General features: G+C 45.7%; 2 protein-coding genes across 7 annotated transcripts in view; one reads left to right on the top strand and one right to left on the bottom strand.

The window, feature by feature from the left end:
• The first annotated feature begins 9,239 nt into the window (after positions 1–9,239).
• On the top strand, positions 9,240–22,256 carry wdr18 (WD repeat domain 18). The gene is made up of 10 exons (XM_061684701.1): positions 9,240–9,485; positions 10,802–10,912; positions 11,001–11,134; positions 11,234–11,375; positions 11,449–11,592; positions 16,198–16,265; positions 16,342–16,466; positions 19,910–20,067; positions 20,378–20,446; positions 20,528–22,256. The coding sequence occupies exons 1-10, from the start codon at positions 9,276–9,278 to the stop codon at positions 20,654–20,656; spliced, it is 1,290 nt and encodes a 429-aa protein (XP_061540685.1). The 5' UTR covers positions 9,240–9,275; the 3' UTR covers positions 20,657–22,256.
• The window catches only part of med16 (mediator complex subunit 16), a 15,331-nt gene continuing 10,771 nt past the window's right edge, over positions 21,039–25,598 (bottom strand). For 4 of the 6 annotated variants that reach the window (XM_061684695.1, XM_061684693.1, XM_061684697.1 and 1 more), the window contains 7 exons: positions 25,200–25,406; positions 24,916–25,126; positions 24,699–24,832; positions 24,432–24,624; positions 23,061–23,259; positions 21,593–21,676; positions 21,039–21,525 (listed from right to left, as the gene is read on the bottom strand). In XM_061684695.1, coding sequence (XP_061540679.1) covers positions 21,399–21,525; positions 21,593–21,676; positions 23,061–23,259; positions 24,432–24,624; positions 24,699–24,832; positions 24,916–25,126; positions 25,200–25,406 — 1,155 coding nt within the window. In that variant the 3' untranslated portion in view covers positions 21,039–21,398. Of the gene's footprint in view, positions 21,526–21,592; positions 21,677–23,060; positions 23,260–24,431; positions 24,833–24,915; positions 25,127–25,199; positions 25,407–25,598 lie in introns of all 6 variants that reach the window. The other 2 variants (XM_061684698.1, XM_061684694.1) reach the window with 2 other exon arrangements.

The following is a 25,598-nucleotide window of genomic DNA, read 5'->3' as shown; positions in this document are numbered from 1 at the left end:
ACGCTTTTCTTCAAAATCTAACCAAATCTTGTTTATTTGGAGTTAACAAACCATAATAACATTGAAATGCCAATAAACAAAAAACACAACGGGTAGTCTTGCAAAGTAAAACTCACAGTTTGTCATGGGAGGACCTGTTCCTGGTTGCTTCACCATATATGTATACACACATAAATTGTATTATTTCTTATTTATGTTTAACACAAAGTCCAACTTCATTGGAATTGGGGTTGTATATATATACATATACATATATATATACATATATATATGTATATATATATATATATATATATATATACACACATACACACACACACACTGTATATTAGGGGTGGAACGGTTCCCAAAATCCATGATCCATTTCTCAGTTTTCTGGTCAGGGTTGGTACACGTTGACTCTTACAAAAATCAATTATGTCTTGTACAGTTAGTGAAATTATGTTCACAGCATTATCATCATTAATTATCCATCCATTTTCTGTACCGCTTCTCCTCACTCGGTTCGCGGGCGTGCTTGCGCCCATTCCAGCTATCTCCGGGCAAGAAGGGTGGGGGTACACCCTGAACTGGTCGCCAGCCAATCGCAGGGCACATATAAACAAACAACCATTCACACTCACATTCACACCTACGGGCAATTTAGAGTCTTCAATCAACCTACCACGCATGTTTTTTGGATGTGAGGGGAAACCGGAGTACCCGGAGAAAAGCCACACAGGCACAGAGAGAACATGCAAACTCCACACAAACGAGGCTGGATTTGAACCCGGGTCCTCAGAACTGTGTGGACCATGTTCCGCGCCTCTATAGCAGAGGTGGCCGACCGGAGCTGTGGCCGTAAGGTTGTCGGTGCCTGTCGTGGCGGAAATCCCTGAACCCGTTGGTGGACACCAGCGGTAAGGGATGCCATCAAGCTGAAGAAGGAGCCCTATCGGGGCTTTTTGGCCTGTGGGACTCCTGAGGCAGCTGATGGGTACCGGCTAGCCAAGCGGAATGCAGGTTTAGTGGTCGCTGAGGCAAAAACTTGGGCATGGGAGGAGTTCGGTGAGGCCATGGAGAACGACTTCCGGACGACTTCGAGCAAATTCTGGCTCCACCACCTGGCGTCTCAGGAGGGGGAAGCGGTGCACCATCAACACTGTGCATAGTGGGAATGGGGCACTGCTGACCTCGACTCGGGACGCTGTAAGTCGTTGGGGAGAATACTTCGAAGACTTCCTCAATTCCACCGACACGCCTTCCTACGAGGAAGCAGAATCTGGGGTCTCTGAGGCAGGCTCTCCTATCTCTGGGGTCGAGGTCACCGAGGTGGTTAAAAAGCACCTCGGTGGCAAGGCCCCGGGGGTGGAGGAGATTCGCCCGGAGTTCCTAAAGGCTCTGGATGTTGTGGGGCTGTCCTGGTTGACACGCCTCTGCAACATCGCGTGGACATCAGCGACAGTGCCTCTGGATTGTCAGACTGGGGTGGTGGTCCCCCTTTTTAAGAAGGGAGACCGGAGGGTGTGTTCCTACTACAGGGGGATCACACTCCTCAGCCTCCCTGCTAAGGTCTATTCAGGGGTGCCGGAGGGGAGGGTCCGTCGGGAAATCAAATCTCAAATTCAGGAGGAGCAGTGTGGTTTTCGTCCTGGTCGTGGAACAGTGGACCAGCGCTACACTCTCGGCAGGGTCCTCGAGGATGCATCGGAGTTCTCCCAACCAGTCCACATGTGTTTTGTGGACTTGGAGAAGGCGTTCGACCATGTCCCTCGTGGAGTCCTGTGGGGGGGTGCTTCGGGAGTATGGGGTACCGAACCCCCTGATACGGGCTGTTCGGTCCCTGTACGACCGTTGTCAGATTTTGGTCCGTATGGCCGGCAGTAAGTCGGACTCGTTTCCGGTGAGGGTTGGACTTCGCCATGGCTGCCCTTTGTCACCGATTCTGTTCATAACTTTTATGGACAGAATTTCTAGGTGCAGCCGAGGCGTAGAGGGAGTCCAGTTTGGTGGCCTCAGTATTACATTTTTGCTTTTTGCAGATGATGTGGTTCTGTTGGCTTCATCAGGCCGTGATCTCCAACTCTCACTGGAGCGGTTCGCAGCAGAGTGTGAAGCAACTGAGATGAGAATCAGTACATCTAAATCTGAGACCATGGTCCTCAGTCGGAAAAAGGTGGATGAGATCCTTCCCTAAGTGTTGGAGTTCAAATATCTTGGGGTCTTGTTCACGAGTGAGGGAAGAATGGAATGAGAGATCGAAAAGCGGATCGGTCCAGCGTCTGCAGTAATGCGGACTTTGTATCGGTCTGTTGTGGTGAAGAAGGAGCTAACCCGAAAGGCGAAGGACTTTATTTACCGGTCGATCTATGTTCCTACCCTCACCTAGGGTCACGAGCTGTGGGTCGTGACCGAAAGAACAATATCCCGGATACAAGCGGCCGAAATTAGTTTCCTCCGCAGGGTGTCCGGGCTCTCCCTGAGCAATAGGGTGAGAAGCTCGGTCATCCGGGAGGGGCTCAGAGTAGAGCCGCTGCTCCTCCGCATTGAGAGGAGCCAGATGAGGTGGCTCGGGTATCTGTTTAGGATGCCTCCCGGACGCCTCCCTGGTGAGGTGTTCCGGGCACGTCCAAACAGGAGGAGACCACGTGGACGACACGGGACACGCTGAAGAGACTACGTCTCTCGGCTTGCCAGAGAACGACTCGGGATTCCCTCGGAAGAGCTGGAGGAAGTGGCTGTGGAGAGAGAAGTCTGGGCTTCCCTGCTAAAGCTACTGCCCCCGCTACCTAACCTCGGGTAAGGTTAGGTAGCGAAGAAGATGGATGGATGGATCAAGACACCGGTGTAGGTTTTAAAACAGTTCGTGCATTTGCCTCTCACTTTGTAAGGGTTAACTTCGCCAGCTATCAGTTCCAGAGTTAACAATTCCTCGGTATTGTTCACCTCACCGATTCTAGTATCAGGAATGACGCATCGCGGACATTTCGCAACATACGCAACATGTGGATCAGCTGACGTTCATTAAATACTTTGCCTGCTAGTGACATTAATAGGCTACATCACTCTAACCATTCTAAGGGTGGCAGATTGCCACTTTAAGCAGCAGCAGACATACGACTAAAAACGCAACCAGTTTAACTATTAAACCATGTCTGTACAAAATAACACATTAAAGGTGCATTTGAACACAGTCCAAATGTAACACAGTAATGATAACTATAGCAATCCATTCTGAGAAACAGCTCATGCAAATTTTCCTGGTGTTACACTAATATCGACCTTGACAGAAATTGCGACCGGAAGTTACCATAAGGTTATCCAGCGGCCGTTTTTAATTGTATTTTATTCTTTTTTTAAAATCTATTTAAAGTCACCTGGACCTTTTTCCTCCCACAAAATACACATTTAATAAAAAATGTCACATCACGTTTAACAGGGCCAGCCAACAGGACGTAACGTACGCGATGACGTCATTCAGCAGTTGGAGCCAAGCAGGAGTCATGGCGCCCATGCGGGTCAAACGTTCGAAAGTGTGGTTACACTTCACAAAAAAGGATGACAACAGGGTGACTTGCAACACTTGCGCAACGGAAATTTCCTCAAAGGGAGGAAATACAAGCAATATGAAAAAGCATTTGCAAGCACGGCATGCAATAAACTTGGCAGAATCTCAACTTGGCTGCAGCCCGGCCGGCAAAGGTAAACACGTCCTCTGCTGTTCATACTGAAGCTAACTAACTAACCCTAACCCATAATGTAAGTGCCTTTTGCCTCATTATGAAACATGTTACTACTAACAATTGATGTTAAATTAATGCCTTTTAAAAAGGAGAATTTTTACAGAAATGTTAGAGGTTAGGAAAAGAGAAAAAAAGAAAGGTAGCAACCCGGGCATAACCTGCCGGCCGTACAAACCTCTATTGCCCGGTTCTTTTACTCTGGTCGAGGTAGAACTTCAATGATTAGGCCGAATGAAAAGGTTAAGAATTTATTCGAAAATACAAAGTCAAACAATAAGTTGGTGAAGATTCGGCGCGGGGCTCGCCTCCACTTGGTTCAGAACAACGCCCATGGACGAGAGACCGCAAAAGTTTTATGTTTGGGGTCCGTTCGGAAATTCAGTCCGATGTTCCCACCGCGCCACGAGACGGTGCGTGTTCCACTTTCTATAACTTTACTACTGACCGTGTTGGCTATTGCTAGGGATGCGTCAGTACATACGCCATATTGAATGCGTCAGTTTTACTTATATCGAGTGGCACACACACGACCAACGCTCTTGAGTTACCGAAAGTTCCGGGTTGCGGTGAGCGCGCCCGGAGTGAACTTCCCAACACACCCTATGTTGATATAGTGTACGTTTGTTGCGTCGGTGCGAGTAAGTGTAATGCTATTACATGTTTATAAGGATATTTGGATGTGTATCTGTAATGCGATGTATCAAATAAAAGTGTATGCAGTGTTGTGTAAGCATGCAGCCAATAATTTCTAACAATGTTGAACATGTTACTGAACATTCTTGTGTAATTGCCACATAATATATAGTTTGTATTTTTTCAAATTTATTCAGAAGAATATTTAAGAATCTTTATTTATTTATTTATTTGTATGGGGACCCCTGGTATCCCATTGTGGCGCCCAAGCTTGTGGGCCTCTTAAGATCTCACTGTTGGGTTTGTAAGGTCATGTTAGTTCTAAACTCAACAAGTTGATTCTAATCGACCTGTTTGTACTCCTTTTTTCCAAATGAGAATCGAATCATTAAGCAGTATCGAAAATGGATTTGAATGGGATGAATCTTCCCATCTCTATTTCCCTCACACACACACACACTCTTTATATTTTTTAATTTCTAGTTACAGATGAACCTGATCCGGCAGATGAGGGGGAGCAGCAGGAGGGTGAAGGAGAAGAGGAGGCTGCTGCCTCTGCCCCTCAAAGACTGCTTGGAGGTATGTACATAAAACACTTTTGATTGAATTTTATAGGGAATAAGTATACCCTGTATATGCAACTACATGCTTTTCACCATGGCTAGTGCTGTATTCCATACTTTTAATTTTTGGTTTAACTTTTGTTGTTGTCTGGGCTCTGATTTCAATATTTTAACATTATAACCGGTTTGGGTTTAAATACTTTTATCTTGTATTGATTGTTGTGTACTGTGTTGCTGTATTTTGTTAATTTTGTATTAATTTTAAATTGTTCGTTTAACCCTGTAAGGTGACCTTGAGTGACATGTAAGGCACCCAAAAGAAAATGCATTATTGATATTATTAAGAAAAATGCAGCCCTACGGGGGGCACAAGCCAGTGCAAACTGTAGGCTGGTCCCAAGCCCGGATAACTGCAGAGGCTTGCTTCAGGAAGGGCACCCGGCGTAAAACTTTGCCAAACAAATATGAGCGTTCAACCAAAGAATTCCATACCGGATCGGTCGTGGCCCGGGTTAACAACGTCCGCCGCCAGCGCCGTTAACCTGCAGGTGGAAATTCAGCTTCTGTGCGTTGAACACGCATAAGAGGTGGTAGGCAGAAAGAGAAGAGGAAAGCACAGAGCCTACAACTGAATGTGGGGACTTTGAATGTTGGGACTATGACAGGAAAAGCTGGGGAGCTGATTGAAATGATGATGATTAGGACAAAAGTTGATATATTGTGTGTCCAGGAGAGCAGGTGCAAAGGCAGTAAGGCGGAAAGTTCAGGGGCAGGGTTCAAATTATTTTACCCTGGTGTAGCTTGGCAGAGAAATGCAGTAGAGGGCAGTTGGTGTTCGAGAGGAGGATGTAGGAGAGAGGCGTACATGGAAAAGGCCATTCCTAACGGGACAAGCCCAAAGAAAAATATTCTTATTAAAAAATATAAACTTCACAAACTGCTTTGTATCACGTTTTTTCCATTTCCTACAGGGAACAGGAAATGTAAAAGGAGCGCTGGACGAAAAGCGCCCGAAATTGAGGAATATCTTCTCCGTCTCCTCAAGCAACGTGCAAACATTACTCCACCGCCCCCATGCGAGGATGAGCTGTTCATGATAAGCCTGATTCCTTCCTTGAAAAGATTGCCATCCGAGCGGAAGGAATATGTAAAATTTCAATTTCATAAATTAATATATGAAGCCAGCACAGTTACTTTAAATTTGGATCAGTTGGATCATTAAATAATGTCGGGGTGGAAGTCTTTGCTGGGAAGTTATTAGCCTTTAGGTTTTTGTAATTGTTTTGTTTTGGCTGAATGTTGTTTAGTTTAAAACATTGTGGGTATAAATCCACTTTATTTTGGTCCTTGGTTTGTTGTGTTCTGCATGTTTTTAGACAAAAATACAGTTAATAATACGTAAAGAACCTTATGTCAGGTTGGTGTCAGTTTTATTTCAGTTTTTACAGTTTACGAACAGTTTTATGTTCAATTACCTGCTAAATGTCTCTTTGTTCTTTCTGATATGTATATGACTTGATGATGTGTACACAAACGGGTACAATCATTTTGGTGCTATTAAAGTAATATTGTTAGACGTTTGCTCAAAAGTATGTGTGGCTGGCTCTTAAAATGCTATCTTGCCATGGGTTAGTTCCCTCAGCTGAGAACAAGGATGTGAAGGCCTCCCTAACCCTGACAGCCTCTCTTGATTAGGTAGTTGTTGGCAGCAACTCTTTCCAAACCTGGCAGTGTTTCTACTGCTTCAAGGTGGATGCGTCCAGCAGATGCCAGGGTTGTTTTCCACAGACACAGGTGGCCTTCACACACTTCTGTAACTTCGCTACATCCTCCACGGAGCAGAAATCAGAATCAGAATCATCTTTATTTTGCCAAGTATGTCCAAAAAACACACAAGGAATTTGTCTCCGGTAGTTGGAGCCGCTCTTGTACGACAATAGACAGTCAATACTTTTGAGACATAACGACATTGAGAAAAACACTGAGCAAGAAAAGGTTGCTAGTAATCTGGTAATGGTACTTTTTTTTTTTTTTTTGACAATTGTGCAAAAAGATGCATAGTCCTCTAGCACTTAGAGCAGTTTGAATGACTAATATTGCAATAGTCTGGAGCAATGACCATTGTGCAAAGGGTGCCGATACTTCAAGGAGCGTATGCAGTTTAAAAGGGGGGAGGGGATTGGCCGGAGGAGAAGTAAAACAACACTAGCCTGAATTCAACTCAAATGATCCCAAAGGCATTCTCCGCCACCAGTCGGGTTCGGGAGGGGCGCGAGTTGAACATCTGTCCTTCGGTGGGAGGATGCGTCCCGGGAATGGCCTCATCAGATATCTCCAGAATGGAAATGCCTAATATGCCACAAAGATATGCGACTGGGGTCCTCGGTGGTCAGTCCCTGGGAGTGGCAGTTGGAGGGTGCCAGAGCGCAGCGCTTGACCAAAAGCTGAGTTGGCCGGAATCCCACCATCACTGCCTAATCCGTAGCCCCAAATATCTACCGCTTGTAAACATTTCCCAGCATCCACAACTGCCACGCAAAACCAACGAGTACACTCCCTTGTAGTTGTAGAACTGGAAACCTGAGTTGGCAGGGGCTTGGAGGACCACGTGCTTCCCATCCAGTGCTTCACCGCAGAGAGGAAAATCCCACCGCTACTCAAACTTCTCTGCAATTTTCCTCCACTCCTCTGGGGCGGGCACAGCCCTAAACTCATCCATGAGGCAGGACAATCATGGAGACCGTCCCCAACACGGAAACTGTTTGCGATGGACCTGAATGAGTTCCTTGTGGCAAGGTATCTGCAGCACATAAAATGTTCAATTTAACAGAGTTGTACTGAAGATGCTGTATGAGTCCACATACTGTACATAAAACAATAATATTGATAATTGTAAAGGTCTTGCTCGGTGAGGGAACTAGCTTATCCAAACAGCTAAACATACACATACAAACTCCACAGACTCCAGGTGTGCTGTAAAGTTGTCTTTATATAATTTTGCGAAAAGACGATGCTTGAACAAGAAGCACCAATAAGAAAATGTAGAGCAGAGCTGCCTGCTTCAGTGAGGACAATTAACTCCTGTTCCTATCTTTTCACTGTTTTTCTTACGCACACAAATATCAGCCACAACATGGTGGACTTAAACAAGAAATGAAGTTCACAAATAATAGTCATAATATTTTACAGTCATGGCTAAAAACACTAGCACCTTACAGAACAATGACTGCATCTCCTCATACTGGAATTTAGTGAGTAATGGATGATAGACATCATTTTGTTAATCACAATTGAACTAAAACAGGAAAAGTTGAGTCTGGTTTTGTGTCAGTCAGTCAGGGTTCATGTGGATAAAAGAAGTTATTTTTATACAGTCAAACTACGACTACATATATGAATACAGCACATTAAATAAATGCATAAAACATGATGCTTGCGGTTGTACTATTTTATTGATATGCATAGCTCCTTAAAAAAATATGAATTCCGATGACTTTATATAATGTTAAAGTTGTACAGTATGACAATCAATCTGATCGATGCAAACTCCATTCAGGTCAACCTTTGTACAATTTTTACAACATCATTTTTGATACATTTATTAGCATTGTAGTAAACTTGCCGGGTGTGACTCAGTAGATATAGAGAATTTGAATTTATTGTGACACACCGATTAATAACGACACAAAACTGCCACTCACCGGAGACAAACAGACGGTCGCTCTGCAGCTGAGACAGAACGCCTGTAGTTGGTGTCCATGCGGGGAATCCTGGCACCGATTCGAGCCGACAGGTGTCAAACAGACACTTGTGATTAAAGGCTATACAAATAAATAAACTGGGCACAGTTCATTCCCAGGTAGAGCCGGAAGCACTCGGGTGCCCCCTAGAGCCAATCGTAAACGGGGTGCGAGGGGGACGGGTGGGATGCCCGGGTCCACCGCCCTGTCTGCCCACCCCTTTGCACGTTTTCACCGACCGGAGCCCTCCTGTTCCTGTCCTGTCCTACATTGTCCTGTCCTTATCTTACAGGGTGTATTCCAGTACTACAGCCTCGTACAATACACAAATTCAATGTGGCATTGTATTATGCATATAATTATTTGTTTTGCTTACTTTTCTCACAGCCAGTGTCCTTTCTGTGATTGTTGGCTGTCATCTCCTTTTTCTTTCCGGCACTCCCCTTTAAAACCTCCTTCTGTCAGACTTAGATTTTCGATAAAACAAAGAACCACAGTGGCGGTATAAATTTGAACTGCTCCGACATAAAAGGGATACAGATCTAGATTTAAGAAAACAAAACAAAAAGTTGACCCTCCAGTTCTCCGGTGGCGGAAGTGACGCCATAGGACCCAAGATGTCGGCTCCGCTCGAGGTTGTGTTGAGCAGCGACGCGAGCTCTCAGCTTTGGAACGTGTCCGTGTTCGACGCGCACAGCGGCTCCAGCCTGCTCTCCTACCGGGGGGGCAACAGCTCGGCCCGCACGCTCTGCGTCCTCAACGGCCAGTACCTGCTGTCCGCGCAGCTGGCCAAGAACTTCATCAACGTGTGGGAGATCCACAGGAAGGTACGCAGGCGCAGCATGGACGCGTTGTTCTCCTCGCTGGCGACCAGCTCATGGTGTACCGCGCGGTTAGGATTCAGCACGCCCGCGACCCTCGTGAGGAGAAGCGATGTGGAAAACGGATGGATGGATCCTCGTAGCCAACAAGCATTTGAACGCGTCAACTCGCACACGAATAAATAGCAAGACTGGATCTTTGACGCTACAGATAATGGGGGGCGGGGGGCGGGGCAGAGCGGGAAACCCATAGATAAGGGATCATTAACAGTAGAATCAAATGTCTGGTAGCGCACGGAGTTTTCAAGGAATGCTCCAACCGAAATCATTTTCTAAATACATTACGTATGTTTAAAGATAAGTGCTGACAACATATGCAAAGACTGGGGACAATATAGTCCTGGATTGTTGCGCTATGGCTTCAAACTCACCACCTCAATTTTCCTGATTCTGTGGGGGCCGTGACGTCACTGGGCTGGGGCGTACACCCCATTTTATAAACGCCCTATTCCAGGCAGTGGCCATTTGGCAGAATTGCACTTCCTTGTTCATAAATAACTTCACCCAGTTCTACCAGTATAGTGTGCAATTAGCCATGAAATATGCTCACAACTTGAAATAATACATCTTCCCTTAAGTATAAATGTGTTTTCTGTTATTTGGGCAACGTGTCTGGCACCCACGCACGTCGTGTTGCGAGGCAGCGATGAAACGGACGAGATCCGCGGCCCGGCACCGGCGGTTAGAGAAGCTGCTGGAGGTTCAGCACAACAGCGTTAGTGGCGTTAGCCTCGCAGCCTCCTTGCCTCCAGGGGCACCGGAGAGCGTAGCGCGGCTTCTATCGTTGAATTTTAAAGGGGGGAAAATTGTCCTGGCGTCGCGGTTTATGGCCATTATGCCGGCTCAGTGGCTGCTTCTCTGCACCCCGTGAAAAGCGTGCGGTCGCTGGAGAGAAGGAAGGTGCTACGTGTATTTGATTGACAGGAGAGCTCTCGGCGACACGCCCGCAGGGTCTGCAAACTAAAAGCATGTCTCAATTCATGACCATTTGGAAGCCTGATTTCACATACTTTGCAATTTTTATAATTCATTCATTGTCGAGGTTGTTACAAAGATTCGACTCTGTGATCAGGTTAAAGACTTTTGTTTCTCTCCTGTTTGGGTGCACTTTACGGTTCTTGACGAGTGACGTTTGACCCACAAACATCTAACAGTCACTTTTCCATGATGTCATTATAAAACGTTACCAATAAATAAACACAAAAAATCTGTGACATCATGCTTGTGCCGTTTGTGACTTCCTGTTCGGTGGTGGCCTACAGGAGCAGCTACAGCAGAAGATCGTTTGTCCGGGTGTGGTCACGTGCATCAGCGCCTCCACCGACGGAATCTTCTTGGCGGCCGGTGTGGCCGAAGCCGTTTATTTGTGGGAGGTGAACCGCCGTCCGCTCGTCAGATCCCGACGTCGTCCGCTCACGATGCTGATGTTGACGAGCATCGCGCTGCTCTCTGATTGGTCAGGTGTCCACAGGCAAGCTGCTGTCCGTGGTCACTCGCCACTACCAGGACGTCACCTGCGTCAAGTTCACTGATGATGGTAGCCATTTTGTTTCTGGGGGGAAAGACAGTGTGGTTCTGGTGTGGAGTCTCAGCAGGTAGTCTCACTATGTGTGATCAATTTTTACGTATTGGTCACCTTTGAGAAATGAACGTCTCTCAACCTTTCACCCAAATCCCGTGCGTGCGTTCTGCAGTGTGATCCAAGTGGAGTTAAGCCACACCCCCGAGCCTCGCCACATCCTGTCCCGTCACTCTCTGCCAATCACAGACCTCCACTGTGGCATGATGGGAGTGCAGGCCCGTGTCGCCACCGCGTCCTTGGACCAAACTGTGAAGGTCAGACTGAGGTCAGCATTTCCACCATTTCTTTTGCAGAACCTTCTTGCTGAGCGCGTGTGTGTGTGTGTAGCTGTGGGAGGTATCTTCGGGTGAGCTCCTCCTCTCGGTCCTCTTTGATGTGGAGATAATGGCTGTGACCCTTGACCCCTGTGAGTACTTCCTGTTCTGTGGCGGAAGCGACGGGAACATCTTCCAGGTTTCTCTGAGCACTCAGGTCAGTCAAGTCTGCTATTTGATTGACCGCACGCATGACCCCCGTTGCGGGAGCTCTTTATTTGTCGACGATGTTAGTCGCATGTCTCTATCGTCGGGCGGAATCCTCGCAACTCCAAAAGAGTCACTTTCCAGGGAAGCCAAGAAACGACATTTGTTGAGTCATTAACATTGCTTCGTCGTCGAGGAAAACAAACCATTTTCAACACTTTAGCTTGGTCAATAATTTGTAAAAATAACAGACCCATGTGGGGACTGATCCAAACTATCGATTTGGGGAAAAATATGAAATCAGCCAAATATGGACATGAGGTTTGGGCCCAATGCCAGCGATATGAAATGTACTGTAGGTGTCATGTAAAAGCTGAGTTGAAAACAAAATAAAGAGCAGCAATGTCACAAACATGGTGGCACACTCCCACAAGCAACTTGACGCTTGCTGCTGCTTCCACCTGAATATTTCTGGTCTTATTCTGAAGGAAAAACAATCGTTGAAGCTTTTCGTTGCCGTTGGGAGGAATTGTGCTGTCTCCAAAAGTACGTTTCAGGGAGAGAGCAAACAAAATTCCATCTTAGTGAAGCTAGCATACAGCGGATCATTCAAGTGATTTGAATGAATTCTTCAGCTGCGCTTTGAGATACGAGTGACCTGACTTACTTAATTTTTTGCCGGTAGGGAGCTTTGACTTGCGAGCTTAAAATTGGGATAGGAGCGCTGTATGGTGGCAGCGAAGTCAACTCGAGTTGGCAACTATTGAACAACTGCTCAAATGTCAGGCTGTTTATGTTGACCTTTTACTCTAAACTAAATTAAATCACACCATGTACAACCCCAATTCCAATGAAGTTGGGACGTTGTGTTAAACATAAATCAGAATCAGAATCATCTTTATTTGCCAAGTATGTCCAAAACACACAAGGAATTTGTCTCCGGTAGTTGGAGCCGCTCTAGTACAACAAACAGTCAATTTACAGAACACTTTGGGGACATAAAGACATTGACAAAAAACAATTGTGCAAAAAGATGCAGAGTCCTCTAGCACTTAGAGCAGTTCGAACGACTAATATTGCAATAGTCCGGTGCAATGACCATTGTGCAAAGGGCGCTGAGACTTCAAGGAGTGTATGCGGTTTAAAGTGACGAGTAGTGCGATCATCTGGGACAATGTCGGTTGTGCAAATGTTACAGATACTCCTCAATCAGTGTGCAAATGGAGCAGATGATACTCTGGCATGAGTGCCCAGTATATGCAAATAGTGCAGCATGGCGAGACAACTACAGTGAGTGCACAAGTAATAAATAATTGGCCCCACAGAAACGTGACAACGAACTCAAGTCAAAAAATTGCCAGCTTGTTGTAATGGAATTATAGGTTAGGTGTTTTTAGAAGTTGATCGCAAGAGGGAAGAAGCTGTTGGAATGTCTAGTAGTTCTAGTTTGCGTTGATCGGTAGCGCCTACCTGAGGGAAGGAGCTGGAAGAGCTGGTGACCGGGGTGCAGACGGTCCGAGAGGATTTTGCACGCCCTTGTCTTAGTTCTGGCAGCGTGCAAGTCCTCAATGGTGGGTAGGGGGGTACCGACAATCCTTTCAGCAGTTTTGATTGTCCGTTGCAGTCGGAGTTTGTCCTTTTTTGTAGCAGCACCAAACCAGACTGTGATGGAAGAACACAGGACCGATTCGATGACCGCTGTGTAGAACTGTCTCAGCAGCTCCGGTGGCAGGCCGTGCTTTCTCAGAAATAAAAACAGAATACAATGATTTGCAAATCATGTTCAACCGATATTTAAGTGAATACACTACAAAGACAAGATATTTAATGTTCAAACTGATAAACCTGATTGTTTTTTACAAATAATCATGAACTTGGAATTTTATGGCTGCAACACGTTCCAAAAAAGCTTGGCCAGGTGGCAAAAAAGCCTGAGAAAGTTGCGGAATGCTCATCAAACACCTGTTTGGAACATCCCACAGGTGAACAGACTCATTGGGAACAGGTGGGTGCCGTGATGGCTTCCCTGAATTGCTCAGTCATTCACAAGCAAAGATGGGGCGAGGTTCACCTCTTTGTGAACATTGCGTCAGAAAATAGTCCAACAGTTTAAGGACAATGTTCCTCAACGTACAATTGCAAGGAATTTAGGGATTTCATCATCTACGGTTCATAATATCAAAAGGTTCAGAGAATCTGGAGATGCATGTAAGCGACAAGGCCGAAAACCAACATTGAATGCCCGTGACCTTCGATGCCTTAGGCGGTACTGCAACAAAAACCGACATCAATGTGTAAAGGATATCACCGCGTGGGCTCAGGAACACTTCAGAAAACCAATGTCAGTAAATACAGTTCGGCGCTACATCCGTAAGTGCAACTTGAAACTCTACTATGCAAAGCAAAAGCCATTTATCAACAACACCCAGAAACCCCGCCTAAGATGGACCGATGCAAAGTGGAAAAGTGTTCTCTGGTCCGACGAGTCCACATTTCAAATTGTTTTTGGAAATTGTGGACGTCGTGTCCTCCAAAGAGGAAAAGAACCATCCGGACTGTTATGGACGCAAAGTTCAAAACCCGGTATCTGTGATGGTATGGGGCTGTGTTAGTGCCCATGGCATGGGTAACTTACACATCTGTGAAGGCACCATTAACGCTGAAAGGTACATGGAGGTTTTGGAGAAACATATGCTGCCATCCAAGCGACGTCTTTTTCATGCTTATTTCAGCAAGACAATACCAAACCAAATTCTGCACGTGTTACAACAGCGTGGCTTCGTAGTAAAAGAGTGCGGGTACTAGACTGGCCTGCCTGCAGTCCAGACCTGTCTCCCATTGAAAATGTGTGGCGCATTATGAAGCGTAAAATACGACAACGGAGACCCCGGACTGTTGAACGGCTGAAGCTGTACATCGAGCGAGAATGGGAAAGAATTCCACCTCCAAAGCTTCAACAATTAGTGTCCTCAGTTCCCAAACGTTTATTGAATGTTGTTCAAAGAAAAGGTGATGTAAACACAGTGGTAAACAGGACCCTGACCCAGCTTTTTTGGAACCTTTTGCAGCCATCAAATTCTAAGTTAATGATTATTTGCTAAAAACACTAAAGTTTATCAGTTTGAACATTAAATATGTCTTTGTAGTGTATTTAATTAAATATAGGTTGAACATGATTTGCAAATCATTGTATTCTGTTTTTATTTATGTTTACACAACGTCCCAACTTCATTGGAATTGCGGTTGTATTTAAAACAGCCAAACTGTCTAAAGAGAAGCCATGCTAGCTTGATGCTAATGCCAGTTAGCATCTATGTTGTGGGGTGTTCACCCTTTAAGGAACAGATTGAACACAAATGGCTGAGCAACAACATGCAGACAGAAAATTGAACTGTACTCAGGCATGTGTTCTTTATCTTCTATGTAGAACATCAATATTAGTGCAGTACTGATGAGCTCAGAGAAGAGTTGAGACAATATCATGACTCCCACGCCCCGCTGCAATATGATTGGCTGCTGCAGAGGCAAGGACTGCCTCGTGTTCAAGTGGGATCCATAGAAACGGCTCAATGAACAGTATATTAGCCATCTGGCTTATACTGCCCCCGGGTGGCCAGTGCGGGGAAACTGGGAGGAGCAGCATTGAATTGATGCAGTGACACAAAAACTGTTTAATCCCATTTATTGCTGTCATTACTTTGTTTTTATAAAGTACAACATTATGGAAAGCTATTTTTCCTCCTTTGTTTTTGCAGGGAAGGTTAGAATGGATTAAGAACTAAGGATTAAGGATTTTCATTCATTCGATAAGAAAAATATGGTTTGATTAACGAGTGGTCACGGAACGAATTCAACTCATATCTCCTATCATATACTGTTGTTCGTCAACACAACGCAACCTTGATTGTTCAAGTCGTTTGTTAAAAAATTGCTCATTTCTTTCACATGGTGTGGACACACACAAGATGGCCGCCAGCTGTGCCCACCAAACGAAAAGGCTTAATAGCTGACAGAAGCTAATGAGTGCGGGCGGCAAGTCATCTTCCAAGATTGTTTTCTAAGGTCGCAGAGCCACGAGTGGTGTCATAAAGCAGGCAGTTACATTGGCGGAAATTAATCTTTTTTTAATACTTAAAGCATTTAAAAAGTGTGTGCAGATTAAACAAAAGAAGTTGTTTAATCTGTACGCAAGCGTACCTTCGCAACCGACGCGCTTCCTTCTGCAACGAAGCATTACAGCGATCCCTTTTTGACAAAACAAGCCCACTCAAATGCATCTCAGCTAAATGGTCATTGTCTAAAAACAGCTCGACTGTCAGTCTTGAGGCGACAGAATGCTGCACGCTTTCTGCGCAGTGAGGAAGAGGCGGAGCTTTGCTCCATTCCTCACACAGTCGAAGTGTTCTCGAGCAATTTTCAACACTTTGGCTCGTTAATCGTTTGTCAAAACGACAGCTCGCTCTTAAGGATTATTGACAAAATGTAAAATCGAGCACAGCGATCTCACACTAATCGTCACCAACGAGTTGAAGAAGGGCGCCGCCGCACACGGCTCCTCGTTGATTTCACAATTGGCTGTAAAATGTCACGTCGTGCATTTGTTTGTTTGCGGCAGGGCGCGTCGGCCGACAAATCGTTCCCGTGCGACGGCGCTGACGGGAAGCAGATGTTTAAAGGTCACAGGTGAGCATTTCCGCCGGAGGATGTTGTCTGGCGAGACATTGCCATGGTGACAGCTGCGTGTGCGTGCTCCTCGCAGGAAGATGGTCACCTGCCTGTCGGTTTCCACGGATGGGACGCTTCTGGTGTCGGGATCGCACGACGAGTCGGTGCGACTTTGGGACATTCAAAGCAAGCAATGCGTCCGTTGCTTTGCCCACAAAGGTAGGCTGTGCGACTTTCTAACAAACACCTCTTTTCTCACGTGGAATAGCTTCGATGTCTTCAAGGATGCGTAACAATTACGTAGTCACATTTAAAATTTTGAGAATGAAAGCGGAGGGGCGGCCGTCGTCAGTCTGCGACGGAAGATTCCGGTAGACGGGCTGGGCACCGCCGGAGAAAGTGAGGCACTAAACGTCTCAAGATGGTGCAGAGAGGTTTTGGTTGGCTGTCGACGTAAGGAAGTGCCTAACTAAAGTCCTGATTTAAAAAAAAAAAAAAAAAAAAAAAGGGTATCACTGAGTCAAACTTGGAATAGAATGGCTAATAGGAAAGTAGTAATTGTTGTTTTTAGAGCTTGCAATGTCGCAACATACAAGCAAGTGTCCTTGCACTCACACTGCATTTTTCCAAAGTCCATTTGTTGGCTCTCCCATGTTGATGCTTTGGTGGCTGCAGCTATCGAAGATTTTTACAATCCATTATTACTTCAAGTCATTGAATAATCGTGTCTAGGGCTGTCACGATCGAATCTTTTTAGAATCGATTATCCTATAGATAATTAGTCACGTAACAAAATCAGCCTATACTAAACGGCTAGCTTTCACCATGGGCATTAGCGCGCTAGCTATTACCAATCCGTCCGTCCATTTTCTGTACCGCTTATCCTCACGCGGGTCGCGGCGTGCTGGATCCCATCCCAGCTGACTCTGGGTAAGAGGCGGGGTACACCCTGAACTGGTCGCCAGCCAATTGCAGGGCACATAGAGACAAACAATCATTGACACTCACATTTGCACCCACGTGCAATGTAAGAGACTTCAATTACCCTACCACGCATGTTTTTGGGATGTGAGAGGAAACTGGAGTACTTGGAGAAAACTCACGCGGGCACAGGGAGAGCATGCAAACTCTACACAGGCGAGGCCGGATTTGAACCCGGATCCTCAGAACTGTGGGGCAGATGTGCTAACCAGTCGGTCACTATGCCGCCTCGCTAGCAATGACCATTTTAGGGATGGAAAAAAACCACTAACAAACATTCAGCTCACTCATGCTGTACATCATGTTATATGTACATTACACAACTTAAAAGTGTCTTAAAAATCACTTAAAGACGTTCCTTTTTGGAAAAGTTTATCAGTGGCCCAACAGTGCGTCCGTCTGCGATGTCTGTGTGAAATATTGGTTCCGACGGCGCAAACATGGTTCCGGGCGTAATATTTTTTTTCTTTGTCTTTTTTTTGGGTCTCGGCGGAGCTTCGAGGCAGAAATTCTGTGTCAACCTATTTTTAAAGTCGACTGGTCCGACTGGCCGAGTTTTTCTTTTTTTTTTTTTTTTCCCCCCAGCCTTAATCGTGTCACAATTGATCTTGTATTCAAGTTCAGTGTAAAAACCCTCTAGATTAGTTTATAAGATGATCATCATTGTTTATTTGCTATTCGTTAATGATCAAACAAAACCAAAAATAATGAGTGCACAATATGACACAATAGAGTGATGATGTACTCGCAATCTTTTTTGAAAGTGAGACAGACTTCTTTCGTTCCGATTCATGCGATCCAAGGGCTACTCGTTTGATATCCACTTCTGAGCTTCAGGTTCACATCCCCATTATTCAGACTACTGCTGCAAATAACCATTTTCATTAGACTTTACACCGATCTGATCGGTATCGGCCGATAATGAGCATTTTATGCTGATCGGTTTTAATGTCATAATTCGCCGATCCTCCACAAAAGACATTTAAGGCCTCTTTGTAGTCCCGCGGCCGACAACGCCCGCATTGCATCACATGACCAAAGAATTGCCCCGCGCAGCACCTCCTCATCGCTTGCCGCGCACCCGACAAAAATAGTTGCTGCGCGTCGAACGCCGCGGAGATCATCTCTCGTGATTGGTCCGTTTTAGTCACATGCTGTGATGACGTACCAGTGTGCCCCTTGGTTCTACATACCATCTACGTCGCCGCCTTCTCCATCGATTTTGCAGCATAATTAAATGTATCATCTGGTCATCTAGGTCCATTTGTTCTGTCCCGGTCGCCATTGTTGTTGCTTTGTTCCTTGTTACTGAAAGGAAAGTAAAAATGGCCCCAAAAAATGCAGAGGAAACTCCACCCTGTGGTGTCCTATCCAATACCAGGATACTGCAGCACACTTTCAAAACAGCGCGCGTGGGTTGCCGCCATCGTGTATAGTATATTTGAATCCAAAAGCTAGTTTATTTTTAGCCGTGTCGCGTGTCTTTTGACTTAGTAATGTAAATATCTGACCACCAATAAAGTTATTTAAAAACAAAAACATGTCGGCGGTTTGGGACAGACAACACGTTTGAGACTCACAACGTAATGCGTGGATCGGACTACAAGACAAATTTGGTCTTTCATGATTGCACTATGTCAGACTACTGCAATAAAATCTTGTATCCCGATACCACCGCATCCCGTCTTTTACGATCACTGGGCTTTATCTTCTCAACTCAAACGTGACCGGATATACTTGTTACCATGGCGACGACAACAATAATGGATCGCGCTGTGTGTTTATAACAACAAAATGGGGAAAAATGTGCGTTGGTGTTCAGGAGAGGACGTTCGCTTAAGGCTTCCTTGAGGTACGATACGGTTCGCAAGCAGGCAACAAAACGTTATGTAGCCTAGCAAGCTAGTGCTAGCACTAGCGGTTGTAAGCAAACATGCAGGAGTTCTGTTGAACCACGCTCTAAAGTTTTGGTGTGTGTGTGAAGTAATTTAATTCCAGTAAGTTAGCACCCATTATTTCTGTCACGTTGTAATGTTGGTTTGACCTGACTGATGAGAATACACAATGTGACTAGAGCAATGATTTCCAACCTTTGTGGAGCCAGTGGACATATTTTACAATTAAAAAATCTCACGGCACACCGACAAACAAAAATGTCACAAAAAGTAGATACATTAATTACTGTATGTACTTCCTGCCAACTAATAGAAGACTCTTCATTTGTTCTGTCTGTCACTATGCCTCACTGGCATAAATAGATGAATTATTTATTGTAAATATAACTTTTTGAGCAATTAAGTACACATGTATATACACTAAATGAACAAGCCATTTAAATAGACACATTGCTCCATCTTGTGATCGGTTATCAGCTTTTTAACCCTAACCCAAAAATCCTGATTGTGTAAAGCCTAATTTTCATAATAGATTAAACTGACTTATTTTTCCATAAATTAACTATGATTCAGTTATTGTCAGAAAACCGGCCAAAATGTTGATTGTTTTCTCAAGTAAAAGCTGTTTGCAAATGTCTTATTTAGAAAAAAAATGAATCAGTCTGCTTTCATGGAGGATGACAGAAGTCTGAGAATATTTACTGTTGAGAGGCTGAAATCGGAGGATTTGGACAATTTCAAGTCAAACAATTGTCTCGAGTCTTTTTCTTTCTGCTCTGTGTTCAGGCCCGGTGACAAACGCCACGATCACTGTGGCTCCGGCCAATATGTTCCTGCCCGACTCACGCCCCTCTGTCCACCTGCCGCGTTTCAGCCGCCACCAGTTGGAGGGCGACGGCGGCCAGTCGGGCGAAGTGTGCGTCCGCCTTGGACTCCACGCTCAGGTAACGTCGGGTGTGGCTCAAAAGCTTGCAAAGCTTCCCTTTTTATCAATTAGTTGGACTGTATTTATAAGGAGCATTTACGGGCGTGGATTTGTATTTCTTCGTAGTTGAAAGCGAGTGCCCTGCTAATGTGCACCACTTACACAAACAACAGGTCTGCCAACAGAGGGGAGCTATTGGTACGGTTGACCAAAGCACGCTTAGCGTTGACAAAATGAGTCCTTTTGCCTGCTGGTGTAAAATCTGATTAAAAATTTGAGGTTATTTGAAGGCCAAATGGACCCGCCCCATTTTCTTTTGCTACTTGCAGGAAGAGGAGCCGGCCTATCTGCAGAAAGCCGATAGGCTCAATTCCTTAATGAACACCGTGACGGACAAGGTGAGCACCTGTTGAGGTTGTACAACGCAACAGGAAGTGGACTGTGGTTTTCACCAGATGTTTGTCGTTCTTTGTCCCAAGTGGCTTTTCGGAGATGGCGAGAACACCAAAGTGCGTGTGGTAGAGTTGGAAGAGGAAGTTCAAACGCTGAAGAAGGTCAACAAAGATTTGTACGACTTCTCCAGTCAGCTGCTGACAAAACCCACGTGAAGACTTTAGTAACGATGACAATGTAGTGCTTTCTTTTGTGACGACAAAATTCTAGGTTTTTTTTGTTTTTTTTGTAACTACAACATTCAAGTTTTTGTTTTTTTTCTCTCACTTCCTGTCCACCTTGCATCAAGTCATGATTCCCAGAAATAAAACAGACTTGTGCAACTGGTTAGGACCACATCCGTTCGGCTTAAGTAGCTACTCTTGTAGTTGTCGTAGAGCTGCAGTATCTTGATCACGTCTATCAGGGGTAGCCTTGCCTAAAGTATTAACCCTAACCTAATCTAGGTCAGGGGTCAGCAACCTTTTTGAAAGTGGGAGCTATTTCTTGGGTATCGATTAATGCCAAGGGTTACCGGTTTGATGCACACTTGTGAAATGACAATTGAATGATTATGCTTTTATTAAAACAGAATGAAGACACTGATCATGTTCACAGTTAACTGATTTCACGTGGTAGGGAACAAATATCACACACATTGAGAAGTGTAGCGTATGGTCCGTGTGGGCGACATGTTGGTGACCCCTGTTCTCGACCAATCTTCAGCACATCTCTCGGAGTTAGCCGAACCTGAATAATCTACATCTATGGTGAACACAAATCTTTTCGGCAAACTACTAATCTACTCCTCGCTCTGTCTACTGAGAGGGTGAAAGATGTGTTCTTGACAATTCAAAGTGAGGGAATAAGACGCTTTAATGAACTCGAAGGTACAAAAGAGTGCCGTGAAGAGAAGGTTCAGGCGAGTGTTGGCGGAATGCGGCGCCACAAACCTCCACACAAACAATTTTTAATCCATCGCTGCTCCCACTGCTTCATGGCGTTGCTTTTGTTGGGCGATCGGAGCATCGTCACGCAGCCGCACCTCAAAACACGCAAGACATTTAGTCCGCTTGCTGACCTCACTGACGCGGTTTGGTGCGTGGACTCACCTGGTGCAGGCCTTGCTGTCCTCTGTGGGACAAACGCCCATGTGGACACATCGCAGGTTGTCCGTCCTCTGACAGCCGGCGCTCCTGTTGCAAACACAAAGTCAACTACAAATCTCAAAATATCGGAACCCACAAGGCAATTTGTGACCCATCTGTTTCAGAAAGCCTGACTAAAACCAATCGTACGAAAACCAAAGCAATAGTTCTCATCAGAAATCATGTAAATCCAATTAGTCTGTCCTAGAGAACAAAAAATATATTCCATACAGAAAACTGAAATAAATGGTACATGGACTGCACTTATATTGCGCTTTATCTACACCATCACAGTGCCCAAAGTCTCACATTCACCCACACATTCATACATCAATGGGCGACTGCTGCCAGGCCCACTGGGAGCAAATTAGGGTTCAGTGTCTTGCCCAAGGAGACTTCGACATGCAGACAGTCGTGGCCAGGATTCGAACCAATGACCCTTCGGTCACTGGACGACGCACTCTACCTACTGACCCACAGCCGCCCAAATACAGATGACTAATCGAGTGGCTAAGTTAACATTTAGAGGGCACGTTTGCAGTTCCTCCACACAAAAAAAACCCAAAACTTTGTTGTACAGGTTAAAAATGTATAACCTGACAGAATATTAAAAGGATCTTTTGAAAAATCCTCCCTCTTTGGCCTCATTAATGCCTCTAATTTCATTTGAATTATTTTACAACTGGCCACGGTGTGACAAGAATAGTCGATCTGGAGGTGAGAGCAAATAATCTGTCAATCCTTTGCTCACAAGCCTCGCAAGGACACGGCAGCCTCACGCAAAAACAGACCATTAGTTTCTTGGCCAGATTATTTAACTCCGGTTGGGAACAAAAGTTAAGAAGGGACTGGACAGCTCCCAACTTCAAATCGAGGGTAAACATATTCAGTGGCGTGAAAAAGTATTGCCCCCAACCTCAAATTCTGATTTTGGTTTGTAGTTTCCCTACTTGAATGTTTAAGACCATCAAACAAATGTACCCATGTAAACATAAAATGCAGTTTCTAAATGGTGATGGTGATTTGATGTATTACATATATACACTTCATATAAAGCATGAAGAAACTGTTATTTTACTGCATGCTTTTACTTTGAAGCTCTGACTTTTGACAGGATGTCTTGTTAGTGGAATACGCCTTGCCATCTTTTAGGCCCTTTTTACACAACTTCCGAAATGGGCATTGATTCTGAGAAATGAATGGCCAAGTCACACACTTTTTTTTTTTAACTAAAACTGAGGGCATTGGCAAAAACCAGGACAACAAAAACACCGTCGACAACAGAATCGTACGAAAACCGAGGTTCCACTGTAATGAGTGAATTATTTCACTCATTTGCCCCTGACTATAGGGGGCACCATAGTGAGCTACTTTCAGTGAGCTACTCACTTTATAGTGAGCTACTTTGGCGGCCACTTCCTGTGTGTCTTACCTCCCGGTGCCATCCAGCGTGGCGAGCGCCGCCGATTTCCCAAAGTGTAACCTGATTGGCTGTTTGCCCTGCAGCTTGACGATGACGCCGTCGTTGACGGGCAGCCAATCCATGCCGGGGACGAGCAGCTGACTGGGGAGCAGGCAGCACTCGTCGATCAGGCTCTCGTCGGGGTCCTGGGGGGGGGCGTCGTCCCTGCCTGACGGGAGCGAGTGCAATCAAAACCTTCAGACACCTTTCAATGCTTTTTCTTCCTTTTTTCCCTCCCTCCGCAGTCTTGCGTGTTGCAGCTGGTCATCTTTTTTTTGTTTCTTGAATTTTTTTCATTTTTTATGTCTAAGACACCTTCAGCATCACAATTTCATAGAACTGCTGGAGCTCACCGCATGAGGGTTAAATGTGCAAAAATTCATCCAAAGTGACTGTGGCCAGCACGGTGCCCAGTGGTTGAGAGTTTCAATCTGGGCTCTGGCTTTTGCATGCTGTCCCCGCGCTTGCGTGAGGTTTTCCTCACGTTCACAAGTTAACAAGTTGTCCAATGGCGTGAATGTAAGTGGGCGCGCTTCTGCGACTGCCTGGTGAACAGTTGCGAGCGTACTCCGCCCACCTCAACGTGTGCAGCTATACAATTTTTGTACGATCCATTTTTCTATTGATTATTCCATTGATTAAGCCAACCATGTAATAAAACATTTACCATTTTCAGTTTAAGTTAAAAAACGACATTACAATTACTAATTATTCATCGATTATTTGTATTGTTTGTGATTAAACAATAGCAAATAACAATTGCGGAATATGGCACGAGAAGGAGTGGTGGTGTACTTGCGTTTTTGAAAGTGAGAGCGACTTCTTGGCTACGAGTTCGAAGGGTTACTAGTTTGATTTCCACTTCTGAGGCAGCTTCACGTCCAATTACGTCAATTACATGTTACTCATACTACTGCGGCAAATAACCCTTATTTTCATTATAGATTAAAAAGATTCAGTTACTGTCAAGAAAATCGTCAAAAAATGTTTAATTGTTTTCCAAAGTAAAAGCAGATGTTTGTAAATGTCTTATTTTTAAAAAAAAAAACAAAGATAATCCGTCTGCTTTCACGGAGGACGACAGGGATCGGAGAAGATTCACTGTTGAGAGGTTGAAATTAGAGAATTTGGACAAGTTGAAGCTCAAAATGTTTAAACGATTCTCTAAATTGTCAATTCATTTGATAATCGATTAGTTGACGAGTAATTGTTGCACTTCGACCCCCAAATGTGAAGCGCTACAGAAAATGGACCGCTGCCCTTTGTTTGTGTTTTTAGCACAAGAGACGGACGGCGCGCTGCACCGGCTCACGCCGACGTAAGCTTGTGATTGGGTCTTACAGCAAAGCCACAGCTTGGTGAGCAGGCGGAAGAGCAACTGCAAACTGTCCTGGCTGTCCGACGTGGCCGTGAAGGTGGGAAGGCAGCCGGGCTTGAGCAGACCCCAGATCCGGATCATCACCAGCATCTCCCGCAGCATTCCCAGAGACGCTCCGTCCCGCATGAAACCGAAGCCGGGCCGCACCACGGAACCCTGAACAAGACGAAAAGGAAGCGGGCCGCCCGGATCGGCTCGGCGCGCCGCGGTCAGCCGGCCGGCCGGCTCACCTGGTTGGGGAGGTTGGCTAGCAGGTAGAGGACGAAGTCGCCCACCCACTGGATGAGCTGCTGCAGAGACTGCAGGGGCGGCCCGTCCAACACGAACTCCTCCGTCTTCAGGTTGATCATCACCTTGTCGATGTCTGCCCGCACAGCCGAAGCGTCTCATTTGTGTCGTTAGCGTCTCGCGCGCATCAGTCAACGTGCCATGCCGTGCCCATCTCACCTGAGTCCATGTTCTTGGCGCAGATCTCGCTCAGGCGGTCTCCTGGGCTTTTGTCGGGGGTGTTGAGGACGTGGGGTCTGAGCAGAGACTTGAGGGTGGAGCTGATGGCGATAAGCAGCAGTTTAGCGTGGAAGTCGCAGGCTCGAGCCGCCGTCGCCGTCGACAGCTTGCACAGCGACGCCTTGACCGCCACGATCCGCGTGGCCAGGACCTGCAACGCGCGTGCGCCCGTGCGTCAGTGTCCCGTAGAATTGTAGTTGGGAGCGACGGGCATGATTGCGAACCTGCTGCAGGGCCTGGTTTTGCCTCATGTACTCCTCGTGGAGTCGGTCCACCAGGTTGTGGACCATGCCGGGCTGCACGTGCAGGAGCACGTCCCACCAGTCGTAGCCCGTCACCATGCAGTACTCGAGCAAAAACAGCAAGTGGCGCAGCGTCGTGTTCATCTCCAACACTTGACCCATAGAGGGCGACACTCGCAGCATGTGCAGCTGAAGAGTGGTCGCATGACACGAATAAGATGAATGAACAATAAGAATGAATAAGCACAAACGACAGTTTCACATGTCACCGAAGAGTCTCATCATGTCTTTTTTTGGCCCCTATTTGATACTCCCTTTCAAGCACAATCAAAGCTAAATTAGCAGCGAGCTAACGGGAAATGTTGGATGGCGTATGCGATG

The sequence above is a fragment of the Phycodurus eques genome, chromosome 8 (genome assembly GCF_024500275.1).
Source record: "Phycodurus eques isolate BA_2022a chromosome 8, UOR_Pequ_1.1, whole genome shotgun sequence".
NCBI lineage: Eukaryota > Metazoa > Chordata > Actinopteri > Syngnathiformes > Syngnathidae > Phycodurus > Phycodurus eques.
The sequence above is the reverse complement of the archived record's forward strand: the minus strand, read 5'-3'. Positions and strand labels throughout refer to the sequence as shown.

Coding starts and splice junctions, on each gene's coding strand:
- wdr18 (XM_061684701.1), top strand. CDS start 9,276: ATGTCGGCTCCGCTCGAGGTTGTGTTGAGCAGCGACGCGAGCTCTCAG. Junction 10,913..11,000: donor AAGCCGTTTATTTGTGGGAG/GTGAACCGCCGT, acceptor CTGATTGGTCAG/GTGTCCACAGGCAAGCTGCT. Junction 11,593..16,197: donor AGGTTTCTCTGAGCACTCAG/GTCAGTCAAGTC, acceptor TGTTTGCGGCAG/GGCGCGTCGGCCGACAAATC.